General features: G+C 40.0%; 1 protein-coding gene across 3 annotated transcripts in view; it reads left to right on the top strand.

Annotated features, from left to right (window-relative positions):
- Positions 1-23,141, top strand: part of RTN3 (reticulon 3) — a 54,407-nt gene that overhangs the window by 29,239 nt on the left and 2,027 nt on the right. For all 3 annotated transcript variants that reach the window (XM_012777848.2, XM_076001735.1, XM_076001736.1), the window contains 5 exons: positions 16,753-16,960; positions 20,425-20,563; positions 21,217-21,286; positions 21,837-21,883; positions 23,050-23,108. In XM_012777848.2, the coding sequence (XP_012633302.2) occupies positions 16,753-16,960; positions 20,425-20,563; positions 21,217-21,286; positions 21,837-21,883; positions 23,050-23,108 (523 nt within the window). The remainder of the gene's footprint in view (positions 1-16,752; positions 16,961-20,424; positions 20,564-21,216; positions 21,287-21,836; positions 21,884-23,049; positions 23,109-23,141) is intronic.

A 23,141-nucleotide genomic window follows, 5' to 3' on the forward strand; every position in this document is an offset into this window, starting at 1 on the left:
TGGTGGCTCACGCCTATAATCCTAGCACTCTGGGAGGCCGAGGTGGGTGGGTTGCTCGAGGTCAGGAGTTCGAAACCAGCCTGAGCATGAGCGAGACCCCATCTCTACTAAAAATAGAAAGAAATTACTTGACCAACTAAAAATATACATACAAAAAATTAGCCAGGCATGGTGGTGCATGCCTGTAGTCCCAGCTACTCCAGAGGCTGAGGCAGTAGGATCACTTGAGCCCAGGAGTTTGAGGTTGCTGTGAGCCAGGCTGATGCCTCGGTACTCACTCTAGCCTGGGCAACAAAGTGAGACTCTGTCTCTTAAAAAAAAAAAACAAAAAAACCCCGGATATTTAATGGGGCTCCCAACCTATAATCTAATACCCAGTTCTACATCTACTGTATGGTCAGTGTTAGGTGGTATGTAGGGGCTGGTGATTTTTAAGCTTTTTTGATGATAGAGCCTCTTTTCAAATGAAACCATGTACAGAGTTGTAGTATATTTACCAAAAAAACTCAGAATTTTGTTAGAATAAACTTATATTTGATTTATGCCATTTACTTTTTATAAAGGTATTTTCTTACTGGAAACCATAGGCAGATTACTTAATCTTCTTAAATTTAATCTTTAAAATAGAGATAATTGCATTTAACTTTGTAATGGTATTGTGAGGATTAAATGTGAAAATACAGATAACGCAGTGCCTATCACATAGTAAATATTTGGTCAGATTTAGCATTAGTGACATTTTGGGCTGAATGATTTAAAAAAAAAAAGATTTAGCACCAAATACAGGGCCTGGAACATAATATGTACTAGATGATTATTTGTTGAATGAATGATATGCTAATAATTAACAGTGAAAACATTGAGGCTTTTTGATAAACCCCAAAATTTGGGATAGTTGTAATACTCTATTAATTAAAGATCATTGAACTTGGATTAGAGAGTGCTAAGTTAATTCTTGTTTTATTGTGCCTAGAAGTCTAACTTTGAACAATTAACTTACATAAGCTTTTGGGGCCTCGGTTTCCTTATCTGTACAGTAGGATGTTGAAGTAGATGATCTTCAATTATCATTTCAATAATATGGTTCTCTGGCTCTGGTACATTCTAGATTTCTTCCTGAGTTGTTGTCATAATTCTTACAGATAATTACTTTTGGGTGATGAGGCATATGGTAATTAGGCTAAGAACTCCAGTGTCTAATTCTGGCAAGTTCTTGCTTTAGTGTGATGTTAGACAACTAGTTGAACTGGTTTAGCATCTTCCTTTGTTGATGTGATGATAATTATTTTGCCCTGCTTTTATAGTATTGTAATAAATAAGTACTGTGTAAATACTACTTAATAGTAATTCTCAACTAAGTTATTTAATCTAGTGTGAGAGATGAAAAGGGCTATGGAATTTTAGGATGTTTGTCACTGATCAGATTCTATGATTAGTAGATATTTTTAGATGATAATTAAAGAAGACTGGTAAAATTAGAGCAAGAAGCTGAAAGGTCTTCCTTACAGGTTTCAGAATTGAAACCCTTTTTAAATTATGTTACTTTATGACTAAATCTTTTTAAATGTAAACCATTTCAGTAAAATGCATCAGTCTCTAGTTTTAAATAGGGTGTGTCTGAATAGTCTCTCTTAAGATAAAAACAGTTCTGTAATTATGTCCTAACATTGTTGGGGAAAAGAGGTAAAAGAAGCAATGAAAAAATTAATGGTATACTGTTTTCTTTTGCTGTTTTATAGTATATTATGTGCCAGTTCATAATGAAGCCTTTAGTAATTATGGTATGATAGACTCTAATAGTTTGGGGAAGAATTAGATCCATGCCTCACATACCTAATTTGCTGAAGATAGCTTTTGTGTCTTATTACCCAGATTGGTAAGAATGCAAGGAAATGGGCAGGCAGATAGCTTGGTGACAGGTGTGTAAACTGTTCCAACCTTTCTGGAAGGCAGTTTGGCAATACGTAACAAAGACCTAGAATTGCTCTAGCAATTTTGTTTTGAAGAATTTATTCTAAAAAAATTATGTGCAAAAATAACTACAAAGATGTTTATTGTAGCACTGTTTATGATAGTGGCAGATACCTCAGGGTCTTAACTGTTAAAGACTGGTTGAGGGCTGGGCGAGGTGGCTCACGCCTGTAATCCTAGCACTCTGGGAGGCCGAGGCGGGTGGATTGCTCTAGGTCAGGAGTTCAAAACCAGCCTGAGCAAGAGCAAGACCCCGTCTCTACTATAAATAGAAAGAAATTAATATAGAAAAAATTAGCCGGACATGGTGGCGCATGCCTGTAGTCCCAGCTACTCGGGAGGCTGAGGCAGGAGGATTGCTTGAGCTCAGGAGTTTGAGGTTGCTGCACTCTAGCCCAGGCAACAGAGTAAGACTCTGTCGCATGCGCGCGAGAGGGAGAGGGAGAGGGAGAGAGAGAGAAGAAAACTATTCTTCTATATAGGGAAGAAATCAGAGCAGTGGTTGTTTCTGGGATGTTGAATAGGAAGAAGCATAAGGGAACTCTCTGAGTATAGTTTTATGGAATAGGAAGAAGCATAAGGGAACTCTCTGAGTATAGTTTTATGGAATTACATAGGCGTGTGTGTGTGTGACTCAGTGAATATATTGTGTAGTTATTTTATGTAAATTTACATCAAAAGAAAAACACTAAAATATTGAACTTTAGTAATATGCAAGCTGAAGTAGGTTTCTGATACGTATAATTTACTTTGAAATGCATAAATAACCTTAGTGTACAGAGGGACAGATATGTACAGTAAAACATTAATGGATAGTGGTGATGGTTGTAAAACAGTATGGATATACTTAATGCCTCTGAACTGTATACTTAAAAAATGGCCAAGATAATAAATTTTATGTATATTTTACCACAATATAAGATATTTTACCAAAAATAAGATATTATGGTAAAATCTAGATGGTGCTTATATGAGTATTCACTCTAAACTCTTTTCAACTTTGCTGTATATTGGGGGAAATAAAACAGGCCTGGGGGAAGCTGGTCCAGTTACTGATCAGATTCCCATGTTTCCATGGGGGAAACAACTCAATAAAGCTGCTAGGGAGATGGAGAGAGTAAGATCTCAAATCAAGTGTGCATTACCTAACACTTTCACTTTTAAATTTTCTCTTGTTAATTACTGATAAAGATTTTAGAGACTGTTAGTTTTTTTAGAAGAAAAGAATCAGTTTTATGTCATATGTTCTTATAAGTTTCAAACCATGTCACTTATCTACATTACTTTAACAGCGTCAGAGAAGCATAAAAAGTTCAAGTGTATCACAACCATAGGAGAAATATGTTGACATAACCTGGCAAGTACAGAGTATTGCTTAGAGATAAATATGTGCAAAGGGCATTAAATCATGTTTTAAATTTGATTAGGCTTTCACAATTGTTAGCAATTAACTAGTGTGTAAGTTTCGATTGGAGCTTATGTCTTTTGGAGGCTTAAATCTACATTGTTTATTAATTGGCAAATTTAGTAGTTGTCCAGCAAGTTCAAAGAACCAGCTGGATCTAGTATGAAAAAAAACTAAAGCCAGAGTTTTGTGTCTTTATCCATTCTATCATTATTCAGCATTGCATTTGTTATCTTAATATGTTCTTTAGATAACTAAGGTCAAAGTTCACATTTTTAGATCCACTCAGCTATTCACTTGGGTAGGGGTATACAATGCCATTTTGCTTTCCATGTTTTATAAATCTGAAATTGAGGGCAAAGGGGATGATAGGTTATTTTAATGAACCAAAAACTGTTTTTTCTCAAGAGTGTGAGAAGAATGTTAGTTTGAAAGGAGTTCCTACAAATTTCTCTGGCCTGCTGCCAGACTTGTTCATAGCCAAAAGCATGTGTGTCTGTCTTTAACAGTAACAGCTTTGTATTCTGTCAATGATCCTTCTGTGCCATTTGAAAGAGAATTTCTTTGGTTAAGGGTAAATCTGTAGCAGAGCAGACTATTAACCCATTTCAGTGGCCACAAAATTTGGATCTGAGTTTGTAAACATATCATCCGATGTCTTTTGCAACTCAAAAAGTGGCTCCATTTATTACACTATTCATGTAAAAGTAACTAAAGAAAGGAAATAATCCATGTGAAAATGTCTGCATCTTTATCTTTACATAATTGTTCATATAAAAAAGCTAACTGCCTCTTTCTTCTTTATTAATGAACAGTTTCTTTTTTGTGGTCATAGAACCTGGCCTTTTTTTTTTTTTAAGTCCTGACAGGTTTATTCTTAGAGGTGTGTTTGTATATTGACAAATTTTGAAAAACTGTTGCAAAGGGGATAGAATGTATTGGACAGATCCTTGAATTGGAGTTTTATTTGTTCTTTTTTTATTTTGTTTTTTGTTCTTTACAAATGAAGCTAAATCCGATAGGCTACTAAATATTGAAATTTCATTTGCATTTACTCCTTTTCAGAATAAACATTTAAACAGCCTTTCTGGCCAGACTCGGTGGCCCATGCCTATAATCAGCACTATTGGAGGCCATAAGGCAGGAGGATCTGTTGAGGCTAGGAGTTCAAGACCAGCTTGGCAACATAGTGGGACACACCCCCCCCATCTCTACAAAAAAAAAAAAAGATTAGCCGGGCATGTTGGTGCATTCCTATAGTCCCAGCTGCTCATGAGGCTGAGCCAGGAAGATCTCTTGAGTCCAGGAGTTCAAGTTTACAGTGAGCTATGATCACGCCATTGTACTCCAGCCTGGGTTACACAGCGAGACCGTCTCTTTAAAAAAATTTTCTTTTGGCCGGGCGCGGTGGCTCACGCCTGTAATCCTAGCACTCTGGGAGGCCGAGGCGGGCGGATTGCTCAAGGTCAGGAGTTCAAAACCAGCCTGAGCGAGACCCCGTCTCTACCATAAAAATAGAAAGAAATTAATTGGCCAACTAATATATATAATATAAAAATCAGCCGGGCATGGTGGCTCGTGCCTGTAGTCCCAGCTACTCGGGAGGCTGAGGCAGCAGGATCGCTTGAGCCCAGGAGTTTGAGGTTGCTGTGAGCTAGGCTGACGCCACGGCACTCACTCTAGCCTAGGCAAGAAAGCGAGACTCTGTCTAAAAAAAAAAAAAATTTCTTTTTATTAAAAAGTTAAAAAAAGGCCAGGGGTGGTGGCTCACGCCTGTAATCCTAGCACTTTGGGAGGCCAAGGCGGGCAGATTGCTCAAGGTCAGGAGTTAGAAACCAGCCTGAACGAGACCCCATCTCTACCAAAAATAGAAATAAATTAATTGACCAACTAAAAATATATATACAAAAAATTAGCCGGGCATGGTGGCGCATGCCTGTAGTCCCAGCTACTCGGGAGGCTGAGGCAGTAGGATCGCTGAGCCCCGGAGATTAAGGTTGCTGTGAGCCAGGCTGATGCCACGGCACTCACTCTAGCCTGGGCAACAAAGTGAGACTCTGTCTCAAAAAAAAAAAAAACAAAACAAAAAACAGCCTTTCTTTTATAGAAAGTCACTTGACCTTTGGGAATTGCTGAAGTTAGAATCAAACCAAGAGCTTTTCCCAAATTCAGTAATAAAGTAAATGGATAGGAAATCAACAAGGTTTATTGCTATTCCTGTTTGAATTGTTACTAGTTTCTTTTTCCTTAGCCTGAGATTACTATTGGATGTGTTAGTGCCCTCTTCTGGTTTAATATGGGCACTGCAGCTGGCATCCTTAATATGGGCAAGAGGTAGACATCCTTTAAAGGTTTGTTTGTTTTGGGGGAGGTTATTGCCTCTTTTTCTTTAATTTCAAAATATTAAGGGAATAAAATGTTTTTGTCACAAGGATACCTTATTTATTTTATTTTTTTTGAGACAGAGTCTCGCTTTGTTGCCCACGCTAGAGTGAGTGCTGTGACATCAGCCTAGCTCACAGCAACCTCAAACAACTGGACTCAAGCAATCCTGCTACCTCAGCCTCCCGAGTAGCTGGGACTACAGGCATACACCACCATGCCCGGCTAATTTTTTCTATATATATTAGTTGGCCAATTAATTTCTTTCTATTTATATCTATTTATAATAGAGACAGGGTCTCGCTCTTGCTCAGGCTGGTTTCAAACTCCTGACCTGGAGCAATCCGCCTGTCTTGGCCTCCCAGAGTGCTAGGGTTACAGGCGTGAGCCACCGTGCCCAGCCTGGATACCTTTTTTAATGCTTAAGTTGGGGCTTTTGGTGTGCCCATAGCTGGAATAGTGTTCATTGTACCAGATAAATGAGTTTTTGCCCCTTCCCTCCTTCTACCATTCTCTCTTCTTGATTTCCAAGGTCCTTTAAATCTCTTTGTGCCCATGTGTGCTCATTGATTATTTCCTACTTATTAGAGAGTACATGTGATGTTTGTTTTTCCATTCCTGAGATACTTAAGATAATGATCTCCATTTCCATCCAAGTTACTACAAAAGACATTATCTTATTCCTTTTTATGGCTGAGTTTTTGTTTGTTTTATTTTTGTTTGAGACAGGGTCTTGCTCTGTCGCCCAGGCTGGAATGCAGTGGCCTGCTCATACCTCACTGCAACCTGGAACTCTTGGGCTTAAGCTATCCTCCCAGCTTAACCTCCCAAGTAGCTGGGACTATAGGCATGTGCCATCACAACTACCTTTAAAGTTTTTAAAATAAAAGTGATATGGACACATTACAAAAGATTTAGAAAATAAAAGAAAGGAATCATTCATAATTCACCAGCAATATAAACACTCTTCATAAATACAGACACTCTTTGCTAGATGTTTCAGCCACCATTAGAAAAATAATAAGATAACTGAGAAATTACTGATTTTACTTAATGTAATGAGTCATAAAAAGAGGCTTATTATGTATTGAAATGGATTCTCAGTAATTAAAGTCATTATTGGGACTGTAATTGGAATTAATGAGGGTTTTTTTGGTGTTTTTTTTTGTTTGTTTTTTTGGGAGACAAGGTCACACTCTTGTCACCTTGGGTAGAGTGCAGTGGCATCATCATAGCTCACTGCAGCCTCAAACTCCTGGGCTCAAGCAATCCTCTAGCCTCCTGAGTAGCTGGAGCTACAGCCATCATATCCAGCTAATTTTTTCTATTTTTAGTAGAGACAGGATCTCACTCTTGCTCAGGCTGGTCTTGAACTCCTGAGCTCAAGCAGTCCTCCTGCCTTGGTCTCCCAGAGTGCTAGGATTATAGGCATGAGCCACCACGCCAAGGGTAGAATTTATATTAATATTTCTTGTTTAATGTCTGACAATTCCCTCATAAGGCTGTCTGGGCCTGGAGTTTTCTTCTTTTTCTTCTTCTTTTTTTTATTTTATTTTTTTTGAGACAGAGTCTCACTCTGTTGCCCTGGCTAGATTGCCATGGCATCAGCGTAGCTCACCTAAAACTCCTGGGCTCCGGTGATCCTTCTGCCTCAGCCTCCCAAGTAGCAGGGACTACAGGCACACACCACCATGCCTGGCTAATTTTTTCTATTTTTGGTAGAGATGGTGTCTCGCTCTTGCTCAGGCTGGTTTCAAACTCCTGAGCTCAAATGATCTGCCCACCTCAGCCTCCCAGAGTGCTAGAATTACAGGCATCAGCCACCGCACCCGGTCTGGGCCTGGAGTTTTCTGTGTGGGACCACTTTATCAGTTTTATTCCTTTGATATGTGTGGGACTATTCAGTTTATCTGTTTCTTGAGTGAGCTTTAGTAGTTGTGTCTTTGAGGAATTTGTCTACTTTGTCTAAATTGTCTAATTTATTGGTATAAGATTGTTCATAATATTCCCTTATTATCCTTTTAATGTCTGTAGAATCTGTAATGATGTTACTTCTCTCATTCCTGATATTGGCAATTGGTGTGTCCATTCTCTTTTACTTGGTGAGTCTAGCTAGCATTTAATGTATTTTATTGATCTTCTCAGCCAACTTTGATTTCATTGATTTTTCTCTTTTGTTGTTGTTGTCTGCTTTGCTGATTTCTTTTACTTTTTTTCTTTTATTTATTTTTTCCCTGTGGGCTTTGGGCTGCACACAATATGACGTGCACGCACGCTACCAGAGCCCCGGCACCTTACCCTGCTTTGCTGATTTCTACAAATTTTTATTTCCTTTCTTCTGCTCGCTTCCCGTTCAAGTTGTTCTTTTTCTAGCTTCTTAAAGTTGGAGCTGAGATCATTGATTTGTAATCTTTCTTCTTTACTAATATAGACATTTTCATATTATTAATTTCCCTTTACTGCTTTGTCTGGGTCCCATAAATTCGTTATTTTTTTGTTTGTTTGAGACAGAGTTTCACTCTGTCACTCTGGATATGGTGCAGTAGTGTCATCGTAGCTCATTGCAACCTCAAAACTCCTGGGTTCCAGTGATCCTCCTGCCTCAGCCTCCCAAGTAACAGGGACTACTGATGCATGCCACCACGCCCAGCTAAACATTTTGATATATTCGTTTTCATTTTTATTTTGTTCAAAATATTTTCTCATTTCCCAGTTGATTTCTTCTTTAATCCATGGATTATTTAGAAGTGTGTTATTTAGTTTACAAATATTGAGGGTTTTCCTAATAGCTTATGTAATTACTCTGTAATCAAAAAGCATAAAAGTGACTTGAATCCTTTTAAATTTATCAGGGTTGTTTCATGGCTCAGGATTTGATTTATCTTGGTAAATGTTTCACATGTATTTGAATGTATAAAATCTGCTATCGTTGAGTATTTTATAAATGTCAAAAAGGTCACATTGGTTGATAATGTTCAAGTCTTCTATATCCCTACTGATTTTCTGTCTACTTGTTCTACCATTTATTGAGTGAATGGTGTTGAAATCTTACAATAATTGTAGATTTGGCTATGTCTCTCTTTCTAACAGCTTTATTGAGATATAATTTCACATGCTATACAGTTCATGAATTTAAAGTGTATAGCTCAATGTTTTTTAGTATAGTTGTGAGTACAGGGTTGTACAGCCCATCACCACTATGTAATTTTAGATTTAGTTCCCGCTCCCCCCCCCAAACAAAAAAGAAACTCAATATCCGTTACCAGTCACTCCCCATTCTCCTCTACCACCACCACCACCCTAGCCCTAAATAACCATTAATCTTCTTTCTGTCTCTATGGATTTGCTTATTCTGGACAATTTATATAAATGGAATCATACATTTGGAGTCTTTTATGATTGACTCCTTAGCCTAATATTTTGAAAATATATCCACGTTGTAGCAGGTAGCATCAGAACTTCATTCCTTTTTATTGCTAAATAAGATTATGTGGATATGCTACATTTTATTTGTGCATTCATCAGTTGGTGGACTTTTGGATTATTTTCACTTTCTGGCTATTATGAATAATGCTTCTGTGAACACTGGGGTACACGAGTTCTTGTGTTGTCTATTTTCTTTTCCTTGGGTATAAAGAGTGGAATTGCTGGGTCATAACTCTGTGGTTAACCTTCTGAGGAACACCAAATTGATTTGCAAAGCAACTGTGCTATTTTACATTCCCCCTAAGAAGGTATGACTGTTTTAATTGGTCCATAGCCTTGCCAATATTGGTTGGTTTTTTTAATTGAAGCCATTCTAGTGGGTTCACTGTGGTTTTGATTTGCATTTCTCTAATGACCAATGATATTGAGCATCTTTTCATGTCCTTATTGGCCATCTTCTTTGGAAAGATATCTATTAAGATTCTTTGGGCCGGGCGCCGTGGCTCACGCCTGTAATCCTGGCACTCTGGGAGGCCGAGGCGGGCAGATCACTCAAGGTCAGGAGTTCGAAACCAACCTGAGCAAGAGCGAGACCCCATCTCTACTAAAAATAGAAAGAAATTAATTGGCCAACTAAAAATATATAGAAAAAAAATTAGCCGAGCATGGTGGCACATGCCTGTAGTCCCAACTACTTGGGAGGCTGAGGCAGAAGGATCGCTTGGGCCCAGGAGTTTGAGGTTGCTGTGAGCTAGGCTGACGCCACGGTACTTACTCACTCTAGCCTGGGCAACAAAGTGAAGACTCTGTCTTAAAAAAAAAAAAAGATTCTTTGTTCATTTTTCAGTTGAGTTATTTTTCTTTTTATTACTGAGTTATAATTCTTTATATATTATATGTATTCTGGAGACAAGTACTATATCGTATAATTTGCAAATATGTTCTCTCATTCTGTACATTTTCTTGTCTCTTTATGGTACCATTTACAGCACAAAGATTTTTAATTTTGATGTTGTCCAATTTATCTATTTTTTTCTTTTGTCATTTGTATTTTTGGTGTCATAACTAAGAAACCATTACCTGACCCCCAAGGTCATGAAGATTTGCACCCATATTTTCTTCTAAGAGTTTTAGGATACTTTCTTACTTTCTGAAACATCCATTTCACATTTTTTTCTCTCTCCGTAAATCTTTATCCTCTCATCCCATCCCTACTGATGGCCGGCCTTGGTTACTTTTTGTTGAGAAAGTAGAAGCATTCGGAAAGAAATACCCTCTCCAACCTTCAGATCTGTGAATGGGTCTGTCTTTCCTCATCCTCTTCTCTATGTTACTCTGTGATACAAGGGTCAGCCCTTTCACCTGGCCCTGGGTCTCCATCCCTCCCTTCTGGACTTCGCTGCTTTTGCCCCATCATCAGTCTCTCTCTATGTCTTCATATAAACATGCCTTAAAACAGTCTTGATCAGGTCACCAACGGTTAAAATCTCCATATTGCCAAGTCCAAAGTCACTCTTTTTCTTACTCAACTCCAGCAGAATGAGCCAGTTTTCTACCTCCTCCTCCTCAGAGCACTCCTCTCTCTCCGTGATACCACACTTTTCCTTATGTCATCTCCCTGTACATCTCTCTCGGTTTCCTTTTATTCAGCTGTTGGATGGTAGAGTGCCTCAGAATTCTCCTTCAGTACTACTAGGTAACCTCACCCATTTCCGCCACTTTTAAATATTATTTGTAAGCCAGTGACTTCCAAACATTTATCTCAAGCTCAGACTTGTCCTATGTGCTCCACACTGGTGGATCTCACCACCTTCTTTAACAATGGATGTCTCTAGGCATCCCGAAGTTAACACGCTCTGTACTCCGTTCTTCCTCATCTCAGTACTTGATACCACATATGTCATTTTGCTCAGGCCCCAAACCTAGGTGTCATCTGTGCTTCTCCTCTGTCACCTCCCACATCCATTTAATCACCAAGTTCTGCCTATTCTAATTCCAAAATATAGCTCAAATCTGCCCATTCCTCTCCATTCTGACTGTATGCATCCCAATCTGAATGACCATCATCTCTCACTGGAACCTTCATGTTAGCCCCCTATGAGGGTCTCCCTGCCTGCACTCTTGCCCCATCCCAATCTATTTTCTATACAGCAGTAAAAGTATTCTTCTTTTTTAAAAAAATAATACATCATATTACTCCCCTGCTTGACATTCTTTAGTTGACTCCCCATTGCACCCAAGGTGAAATTCAAGCTCCTTACCTCATTGCTCTGTGAAAGTGTTGCCTAATCCCGCCCTACCCAGTGTCTCCCACCTTATCTTGTGCCACTCTCCCCTGCACTCACTGCATACCATCCCCACTGGCCTTCTGACCTTTCCTAAGCAATGCCAATCTCCCCAACCCGCCCCCACGAGTTATTGTATGTGTGTCCCCTAGCCTAGAGTACTTTTCTTTTTTTTTTTTTTTTTTTTTTTTTGAGACAGAGTCTCGCTTTGTTGCCCAGGCTAGAGTGAGTGCCGTGGCGTCAGCCTAGCTCACAGCAACCTCAAACTCCTGGGCTCGAGTGATCCTTCTGCCTCAGCCTCCCGGGTAGCTGGGACTACAGGCATGCGCCACCATGCCCGGCTAATTTTTTTTTATATATATATCAGTTGGCCAATTAATTTCTTTCTATTTATAGTAGAGACGGGGTCTCGCTCTTGCTCAGGCTGGTTTTGAACTCCTGACCTTGAGCAATCCGCCCGCCTCGGCCTCCCAAGAGCTAGGATTACAGGCGTGAGCCACAGCGCCCGGCCTTAGAGTACTTTTCCCTTGCTATTTTGTGTGGCCAACCCCTTCTCATCCTTCATGCCTCACCTTTCATATCAACTTCTCAGAGAGGCTTCTCCTGACCTATCTAAAGTAGTGTACACATGCACACAAATCATTCTTACCATAGCACAAAGAGTTTACATTTTTAAGGGCCTGTGTTACAAGTGACTCTTATTTTGTTATTTATTGACTTATTTATTGCCTTTCTTCCCCACTACAATGTAAGTAGGGATCCTGTTTGCCTTATTCACAGTTGTGTTGTATTCCCAGTCTAGCACTTCCCTGGCACGTGACAGGTACTTAATAAAATTTATGCAGCAAGAGAAGGGTGGGAAAGGAAGGAAAAAGAACACACTTGAAAATAAGGAATTTCCTGGTTTAAAAAATACTGTCATGCATCGCTTAACAGTGGGGGTACGTTCTGAGAAATGTGTCCCCTTAGCTGATTTTGTTGTGTGAATTGAACACCATCGAGTGTACTTACATAAACCTAGATGATGTAGCCTACTATGCTACATCTATGCTATGTGGTACAGCCTATTGCTCCTAGGCTACAAACCTGTACAGCATGTTGCTGAACTCAATACTGTAGGCTGTTGTAACACAGTAGTAAGTATTTGTGTATCTAAACATAAAAAAAGGTACAGTAAAAATACGGAAATATAATCATAGGGGACCACCATCATATATGAGTCTTTGTTGACCAAAATGTGGTTATGCAATGCATGACTGTACCAAGGTAGCAGGAACAGATGAATGCAAGTAGAAGAAAATGAACAAAAAGAAAATTTCATGGAAGCAAACCATTGCTCCCTCTGTTGGTGTCCTGGTTATGAAATGAGTACTAAAACTAGTTTAAGCCTAGTGGCTTCACATTTTAAACTTTTGGCAGCTACTTCATTTTTCAATTTTTCCTCATATTTTTCCATCCTCCTAACTCTTTCCCAAGGGATCAGAGAGGGAAAAGTTTCCAAAGACCATGCCAGTTTCCTTTCTGTGGTGTCCTGTATTTGGAATCCTTAGTCTCCTGTACTCGATAGAGTCATGTGCAAAGACTTGGCTAGTGTGAGGGGGGATTATCAGGAAACAAATAGAACTTGTAGTTTTGCTGTGTTTTGCTCATTAGTTTGGCCCATGTTCAAGCTTTCAATAGCAGATACAAAGAGCCTTCTACAAATAATGTGGTAAGTGCTGTGAAGAAAAACAAAGCCAGATAAGGGGATGAAGAGTGGTGATGACAGGAGAGGATATTAGATTAGGTGAGCAGTCCCTGAGGAGATAGCCCTGAACCGAGACCTGAATGAAGGAAAGGAGCAAGCCATGGCAAGTTGTGGGGGAAGAGCATTCCAGAGGTTTGGTGTATTGAACCAGCTTTTCCAAACTGCCCCTCTGTTGTCCCCCTTTCAGTCAGTATCCAGCCCCCTTCTAGCCCAGACCATAATTCTACCATTTATTTTGAGTCTGAGCCCAGGGCCTTCTATACTGTCGTACAGATTGGATTGGATCGCACACATCTAGGGGGCAGCATTCACATGTACTATCATTGTAGATTTAAATATTTCTTACAACAGTTTTCCAGCAGATGGCAGTAATGTTCACGAGGCCAGGGTGACTTCTAATCTGCACAAAGGTAGAATTTCTAATTGCTGTTTAGGTGCCTGTCTTTATCATCCCTTTTTCCTTCTTTAGATGCATTAAAGTCCTCTTCTCTCTGGTCCTAGCTAAGCTTTTCTTTCTTTTTCTCTCTCTGTCTTTTTCAAATATTTTGAATGCATAGAAGAATTGCAAGCATAATACAAAAAAAAAAAAAACTCTCGTATAATCTTCAGTGTAGTTCAGCAGTTGTTAATATTTGGCCACATATGCTTTATCCCTCCCTCCCTGTGTAGGTAGATACATGTGTTTTCCTGAACCATTTGAGAGTTGGTTGCGAACATTCTGCCTCTTTACGTCTACTTAGGAGTGTATTTCCTTTGAACAAAAACATTTTTGTTGATTTGTTTTATATAATCAACAAAAATTGTTAAGGAATTTTAACAAAAAACTAGCTAGCTATTTTACCCCCTTATCTAGGGTCCAGTGTAGGATCACAATTCACCTTTATGCATTGTTATATCTCCTCACTCTCCTTTAATCTGAGAATTAAGTTCTTCAGCCTTTCTTTGTCTTTCACATCATTGGTGTTTGGGGGGGAGGGTTATTTATTTTTTATTTCAGCATATTATGGGGATACACATGTTAAGGTTATGTATATTGCCCATGCCCCCCCCACCCGCCCACACCCGATAAATGTTATTACACATCATTGATATTTGTGAAGAGTACAGGCTGGTTTTTTGTTTTTTGAGACAGAGTCTCACTTTGTTGCCCAGGCTAGAGTGAGTGCCATGGCGTCAGCCTGGCTCACAGCAACCTCAAACTCCTGGGCTCAAGCAATCCTGCTGCCTCAGCCTCCCGAGTAGCTGGGACTACAGGCATGCGCCACCATGCCCGGCTAATTTTTTCTCTATATATTAGTTGGCCAATTAATTTCTTTCTTTCTTTTTTTTTGTTTTTTTTTTTGAGACAGAGTCTCGCTTTGTTGCCTAGGCTAGAGTGCCGTGGCGTCAGATCTCACAGCAACCTCAAACTCCTGGGCTCAAGCAATCCTCCTGCCGCAGCCTCCCGAGTAGCTGGGACTACAGGCATGCGCCACCATGCCTGGCTAATTTTTTCTATATACATTAGTTGGCCAATTAATTTCTTTCTATTTATAGTAGAGATGGGGTCTCGCTCTTGCTCAGGCTGGTTTCGAACTCCTGACCTGGAGCAATCCACCCGCCTAGGCCTCCCAGAGAACTAGGATTACAGGCGTGAGCCAACATGCCCGGCCCAGGCTGTTTGTTTTTTTGTAGAATATTTCTCAGTCTGGGTTTGTGTGGTGTTTTGTCATTAGATTCAGGTTATATTATCTGAGCAGGAATGCCCCAGAAGTGATGTCGTGTCCTCAGTGCATTACCTCCAGGGGCATATGGTATCAGTTTGTTCCACTGCTGATGATGTTGGCTGTCCAAACATTCTATGTTGAAACTGTTCTTGTAGCCGTAGGAACTCTGACATGCATATACTTGGACTCTGACTGTAGGAAATCTGCTTGGTATTCACTCTTCTTAAGTAGGCAGCATTCTGTTCAGCTCTCCTATTCAATCTCAGTTGAATCAGGTGAGCCTGCACTGCCTCCCAGCTCTTTCTCTCGTCATCACTGTCTGGGACTCCCAGCTTCCTCTCAGGAGTCATAGCGCTTCCTCTTTCTCCTACTAAGTCACATCCCTTAGCCGGAATCTCTCGGAACTAGTGATTATTTCTTCCATACAATCAGCATATTTTTAGTGTTTTCTTGGTTTCATGTTAGGTTCCTTTGGCTCTAATAAGGTTAGGCTTCAGAGAAGTGGTTTCAGAAGAGAATTTTATAGCTGAATATAGGGAAGAACTAAGTGCCATCAGGTCAACTTGAGTCAGACTCAGGTTCATTTTATCCCAAACCACAGTCTTCTGGGTTAACCTTATTTGGATTATAGTTAAAATTTGAGTATTTACTGTGTATCATTTACAATGCTAACCATTCTCCGTGTATTAGCTTTTTATATTCCAAAAAAAACTCTAGGAAGTGGACGCCATTTTCTTTGTTTTCCAGATGAGGAAATGGAGGCTTGGAAAGGTTAAAGTAATATGTTTAGCTATTACCAGGACTCCAACTCATGTCTCTCCAACTTCAAAGCTCTTGTTCTTTGTAAGTAAAGAGTGGCTAGGAGGATAGTCCCAATGGTGCTGTTAGTGTTTCAGTCTTCACAGAGTGAAATGCAAAAAGTAGTATCATTGCTAGATTGGAGGTACTTGCCAGCAGCTGTCATTAGGAATTTTGGAGGTGTCTCTAAGTAGAAGAATTTAGATTTTCCCAGTGTGGATGTCCCCAACCAAAGGCCCGGTTACCTAGGATGGTCCTGGTTTATACCTGTTTTGTTTCCTGGCATAATTATTAATAGTGCCCCACTCAACTTTTAAAAGTATTGTGATTTGGACAATTAATATGGTTTCCTATCCATAATCCCTCCTGAGTTCCTTTCAGATTAACATAGAGACTGGTGTTTCATTGTAACTAGCACTAACAGAAGGTGCTAGTTCTGTTAGCACCCAAATGGGGGCATTTCAAGTCAGCTTTGGTTTTATAGTCTGTTGACCCAACTAGTTTCTAGGCATGGTTTGCTTAATTTTGTCAACAGTTAGCAAGATTTTGCCATATTTGCTTTATCATTTTTTCTGCCACAACATTTAAAGTAAATGACACTGTAGCCAAGTGTACTTCTGTAGCCAAAATAAGCTCATAAATTTATATAGCCCTATCCTGAAACCTAATCAATATAACAGAGGAATTTTTTGTAGCATGAATCATCACCCCTGACCATTTGATTTACATTTATAAGTTTCTCTTAGAGCTTTTAGAGTTAAGCATGGTGGAGTGCACCTGTAGTACCAGCTACTCAGGAGACTGAGGTAGGATTACTTGAGCCGAGGAATTTGAGGCCAGCCTGGGCAATGTTGCAAGATCCCATCTCTTAAAAAAAAAAAATAAAAGATTCTCTTAATATGGGGTGTTATAGTAGTTATATTTGTGTGCTAGTATGATGCTCCACAAGTCTACAAGACATAGCCAGAGAGCAGTCCTGACATTGTGGCTTGTGGGTTTTCTTATACCTTATATTCCCTTTTCTTTTGACAGTGCACGATCTGATTTTCTGGCGAGATGTGAAGAAGACTGGATTTGTCTTTGGCACCACACTGATCATGCTGCTTTCCCTGGCAGCTTTCAGTGTCATCAGTGTGGTTTCTTACCTCATCCTGGCTCTTCTCTCGGTCACTATCAGCTTCAGGGTCTACAAATCTGTCATCCAGGCTGTACAGAAGTCAGAAGAAGGCCATCCATTCAAGTGAGTTGAAGTTTCACAAGCAACATTCTACATTTTAGTGGAGAGGTTCACTGAGGCTGATCCGGTCTACAAATCAAGAATTATCAGACCTAAAGCAGCTGGTTGGTGGCATGAACCATCAGATAGAGACCTTGAGATCACCTTAGGAAGTGTCCAAGTTCGAAGCCAAGAACTTTTTGACAAGCTAAAGGCTCACATTTCAAGACCAAAGAAGACACTAAATTCCTGAGCAGGGTAGAGAAAGCAGAGAACAGCACTTGGTTAGATGGGGTCCCGAATACATGTTCAAACCTCCATATGTAGTTCAATCTTTTATTTTTTTTAAAATTTTTTGAGACAGAGTCTCACTCTGTTCCCTGGGTTAGTGCCGTGGCATCAGCCTACCTCACAGCCACCTCCAACTCCTGGACTCAAGCAGTCCTCCTGCCTCGGCCTCCTGAGTAGCTGGGACTGCAGGAACACAACAACGTGGCCGCCTAATTTTTTCTATTTTTAGTAGAGACAGGGTCTCACTCTTGCTCAGGCTGGTCTTGAACTCCTGAACTCAAGCAATCCTCCCACCTCAGCCTCCCAGAGTGCTAGGATTACAGGTGTGAGCCACCTCGCCCAGCCTATAATTCAGTCTTGAAATGACTTTGAAAGCGTGGTATTGAAGTTGTGCTCTTGGTACTGTCAGAACTTCGTGTATTTACTCTTGGTTTTATTACTGATTTCCTTCTTAATACCACAGGCAAGTCAGTGGGTCATATATTTTTAGGATCCAATTTCTAGCTTTTCTGATTTTGCTGCAACTTTAACGAATACTAATATTTTCTTCACACTTTCTCTGAAATTCTTAGCCCATAAATTGTTTTTACTTTAACATTAGCAAATAATAGTTTTTGAAAGCTCTTTTCTCATAGAGAAAGAGACTCCAGTGTGACCTCTCAGGACAATAACAGCACAAGTTTCTGGCTGCAGCTCTGCTCCTTGCATGTTTTCTTGGTGAAAGTAGAAGGAATGACTTAAATTATATGTGGCATTTAAAAAATTTTACTGCATCACGCCTGTAATCCTAGCACTCTGGGAGGCTGAGGTGGGCAGATCACTCAAGATCAGGAATTAGAAACCAGCCTGAGCAAGAGCGAGACCCCGTCTCTACTAAAAATAGAAAGAAATTTATTGGCCAACTAAAAATATGTAGAAAATATTATCCAGGCATGGTGGTGCATGCCTGTAGTCCCAGCTACTCGGGAGGCTGAGGCAGAAGGATCGCTTGAGCCCAGGAGTTTGAGGTTGCTATGAGCTAGGCTGATGCCATGGCACTCTAGCCTAGGCAACAGAGTGAGACTCTGTCTCAAAAAAATAAAATAAAAATTTTACTGCAAATTTGTTTTAACAAATCAATAGTTGTTGAATGAACTAGTGAATAAATTTGCTGTTTTGCACCAAGCTCAGATGTGACTGAAACGAGTTTTTTCCCCTCTTTTGTATGACACTGTTGTGGATTTCTAAAATATGTTTTACAAAGTTGGAACATCTGATTTTTTTATTTTATTTTATTTTTTTTTTGGAGACGACACAGAGTCTCACTTTGTTGCCCAAGCTATAGTGAGTGCCGTGGCATCAGCCTAGCTCGCAGCAACCTCACACTCCTGGGCTCAAGCGATCCTACTGCCTCAGCCTCCCAAATAGCTGGGACTACAGGCATGCGCCACCATGCCCGGCTAGTTTTTTCTATATATATTAGTTGACCAATTAATTTCTTTCTATTTATAGTAGAGACGGGGTCTCGCTTCTTGCTCAGGCTGGTTTTGAACTCCTGACCTCGAGCAATCTGCCCACCTCGGCCTCCCAGAGTGCTAGGATTACAGGCGTGAGCTACCGCGCCCAGCCTATAACATCTAATTTTTATATTTGATAGTAAATATTGTCTTAAGTAGGAAGAAAAGATATGTCTGTTACTCTTCTGTTTTCCCCACAAAACCATAGGCTCCTTAAGGCAAAAGTGGTCTTATCTTTCCTGACATCTGGCACCTACTGGAAAAATAGGTCATAGAGCTGGGCATGGTGGCACATGCCTATAATCCCAGCTACTCAGGAGTCTGAGGCAGGAGGATCACTTGAGATTAGGGGCTTGAGGCTGCAGTGAACTGTAATCACACCTGTGAATAACCATTATACTCCAGCCTGGGCAACATATACCCTATCACTAAAAAAATAAAAAATTAAAAGATCATAATTGTAATATAAAGGTATGATAGGCCCGGTGTGGTGGCTCATGCCTGTAATCCTAGCACTCTGGGAGGCCAAGGCCAGGAGTATTGCTTGAGCTCACCAGTTCAAGACCAGCCTGAGCAAGAGTGAGACCCTGTCTCTACTAAAAATAGAAAAATTAGCCAAACAACTAGAAATAGAAAAGATTAACCAGGCATGGTGGTATGTGCCTATAGTCCCAGCTACCCTAGAGACTGAGGCAGGAGATTGCTTGAGCCCAGGAGTTTGAGGTTGCTGTGAGCTAGGCTGATGCCACGGCACTCTAGCCTGGGCAAGAGAGTGAGACTGTCTCCAAAAAAAAAAAAAAAAGGTATGAGAAAATAGAAAGCCATTTATAATAAAGTAACCTGTATTTCAGGCCAAGTGCGGTGGCTCACGCCTATAATCCTAGCAATTCTGGGAGGCCGAGGGAGGTGGATTGCTCCAGGTCAGAAGTTCAAAACCAGGCTGAGCAAGAGCAAGACCCCGTCTCTACTCTAAATAGAAAGAAATTAATTGGCCAACTAATATATATAGAAAAAATTAGCCGGGCATTGTGGCACATGCCTGTAGTCCCAGCTACTCGGGAAACTGAGGCAGTAGGATTGCTTGAGCCCATGAGTTTGAGGTTGCTGTGAGCTAGGCTGACGCCATGACACTCACTCTAGCCTGGGCAACAAAGGGAGACTCTGTCTTAAAAAAAAAGTAACATGTATTTCAGTCACTATTTAATTACTTGGACCTTACTACACCAAAAAACATAATGAAGTAGTCAGATACTTACACTACCTGTATAATCACCAGTACAGATATGGTTCTCTAAAACGGTTAAAAAAAAAAAATCAAAGTTTTAGCATAAACAAAATATAGTTCTAGAAAATTCAGGATATGTTAGAACTATGGAAAAATACCTTGTTTGTGTATGTTCTGGGCTCTTAATTATAAATAGGTTTACCTTCATGAATATCCAATGAGGCAGTAAAAGTTATGTAGAACACAGGATAATTCTTTATTGTTCATGACTGTCCCACACTTTGTAGACATCTGGCATCTTTGCCTCTGCCTACGATGTGACAGTGGTGTCCCCCCCACCCTGTGACAATAAAAATTGCTCATACAGATTTCTAAAATGCACCCTGGGGGCCAGTGTCACACTCCAAAGAACTGCTGTGCTAACAGAAAATCTTTTCCTTCCATGTCAAATATGTGACTGTTGTTTCTTCTGGAAGAGCCTACCTGGATGTAGACATTACTCTGTCCTCGGAAGCTTTCCATAATTATGTGAACGCTGCCATGGTGCACATCAACAGGGCCCTGAAACTCATTATTCGTCTTTTTCTGGTGGAAGATCTGGTTGACTCCTTGAAGGTTAGTAGCATCTATAGCTTCTGGTGGTGAGGCTAAGAAAAAACAGTATATAGGTTTTTATCGGACAAAATGAACATATGTTTGTCCCAGTCAATCTATAAAAATGGGGTTGGGCATGATGGCTCATACCTGTAATCCTAGCACTCTGGGAGGCTGAGGCAGGAGGATCATGAGCCCAGGAGTTCAAGACCAGCCTGAGCAAGAGCAAAACCCTGTGTCTACTAAAAATAGAAAAATTAGCTGGGCATGGTAGTGCCTCTATAGTCCCAGCTACTCGGCAGGCTGAGGCAGGAGGATCACTTGAGCCCAAGAGTTGGAGGTTGCAGTGAGCTATAATCACACCACTGCACTTGACAGAGCAAGACTCTACCTCAACAAGGTGTTACCCCCTACTAGAGAACCAACATCGATCAGTGGTAATATAATTGGCGGCAGTGTGCAGACAGTCTGTCTTTAGATGTAAAAGAGCTACAGAATTCTCTGACATGCTCTGAAATGTGTAGCACAAGTGAGGAAACCTTCATTTTGAAATTATCTATGCCAGACATCACTAAATTTATACAGACTTAATTAGCTGTAAAGAACAGCGTCAATTATCCTGACTTTTGCCTTACGGTTATTTCTGCTTCACCTTCTGATGTTGGCCTCCACAGCTGGCTGTCTTCATGTGGCTCATGACCTATGTTGGTGCCGTTTTTAATGGAATCACCCTTCTGATTCTTGGTAAGATGACAGGGAAAATGTCTCTGCTCTTTGAAGTTATTTGCAAGAATAAGAGTGAAGAGTATGCCCAGCATAGTCCCACTCATTCTGCAAGATCCAACCTTTAATGTCCATTGAGACTCTGAAGTGGATACTAGAGGAACCTGTGTTTGTGGTCACAGGTTTATTAATGGTTCCTGTTATAAAGAAATATCAAAACAGCTGTAAGTAAAGGAGAGTTGTCTAGGTTTGGTTTAAATATGGGGATCTTAGTTATAGAACCTATTTTTTATTAATTTGGAAATTGCTATTTATGGTACAAAGAAGATAGCCTATATACATGGAGAGGATTTGTTTGTTTGTTTGTTTGTTTTCTACACAACCCTAAATTAGCTCTCTTAATCTAACTGTCCTTAATTGGGAGCTCTAGCCAGGATTTCTCATCTTGAGGAAGATCTGTTTTCCATATATTTCATGAGGAAAAATGTAGGAATTACTTTGTGTCTTGAGACTTTGTGCCATCTCACATTTACATTCCCACATTTTCATGTCACACGATTCTGTCTTACAGCGGAACTGCTCATTTTCAGTGTCCCAATTGTTTATGAGAAGTACAAGGTAAGCATTTGTCTGTTCTGAATCAAATGTACCAGTTGATATATGCCTAATTTTAATTCGTTTTTGAAACTTTGAAAGTTCAGAGTAGTCTTTTAATAACCAATCAAATTTTGTAAGTCAGGTGCCTGTAAGAAGCTGGTAACAATGATTTCCTCTAAGGAGAGAAACTAGAATTCAGAACGGAGATGAGTCCAAAGAGGCTTACTTTTTTCACACCTTGTGTGTCTTTTAAGTTTGTGTCCACGTGGATGCAGTATCTATTCAAAAAAATAATAAGTTGGAGACCGGGCGCAGCAGCTCGCACCTGCAATCCTAGCACTCTGGGAGGCCAAGGTGGGAGGATCGCTCGAGGTCTGGAGTTTGAGACCAGCCTGAGAAAGAACAAGACCCCATCTCTACTTAAAAAAAATAGAAATTAGTCAGACAGCTAAAAATCTCTATAGAAAAAATTAGCCGGGCATGATGGCACATGCCTGTAGTCCCAGCTACTTAGGAGGTTGAGGCAGGAAGATTGCTTGAGTCCAGGAGTTTGAGTTTGAGGTGAGCTGGGCTGATGCCACAGCACTCTAGCCTGGGCAACAGAGCAAGACTGTTTCAAAAAATAATAATAATAAGTTGGAAAAATGCTTAAATGAATAAAAGCTGTCTAAAAAAATACTTAAATTGGTTATTAAGGAAATCCATTGGTTTGAACAGATGTTTGCACTATGGGGTGATGCGTACCAAGTACACTGAGTGCTGTGAGGTTATTCTTTATGGATTGTCGTCCATCAACAGGCTTTTTGGATTTTTGGTATTGAATGAATTTAGTCTGACCTAGGGGCCATAATACATTTATGACTACAGAATACAGATTAGACACTGTTTCTAGTATTGAGGAAACACTATACTTCAGTTTCTCTAAAAGAAATACCAAGTAAGACTAACTTCTGCAAAAGATGCATGATTTGCTCTTTAACAAAGTGTGGGACATTTATAACATAATTTGAGGTAAAACCAGAAGTTTTTTTAAAATACTTTTTAAAAAACTGGGCATTATTTTCATTTTCTAGACTGGTCAATAATTTTTTTTATAAAAATGGTTAAACTAGACAAAGGAACAATACCTTCAGGAAAATTGTTAATCTTTGTATTGTCACAACTGAGTTTACTTTCCTTCATTAAAGACCCAGATTGATCACTATGTTGGCATTGCCCGGGATCAGACCAAGTCAATTGTTGAAAAGTAAGTACATTTAGGGACCACATTTCATCATGA

This window comes from Microcebus murinus, chromosome 4, assembly GCF_040939455.1.
Source record: "Microcebus murinus isolate Inina chromosome 4, M.murinus_Inina_mat1.0, whole genome shotgun sequence".
NCBI classification, from domain to species: Eukaryota; Metazoa; Chordata; class Mammalia; order Primates; family Cheirogaleidae; genus Microcebus; species Microcebus murinus.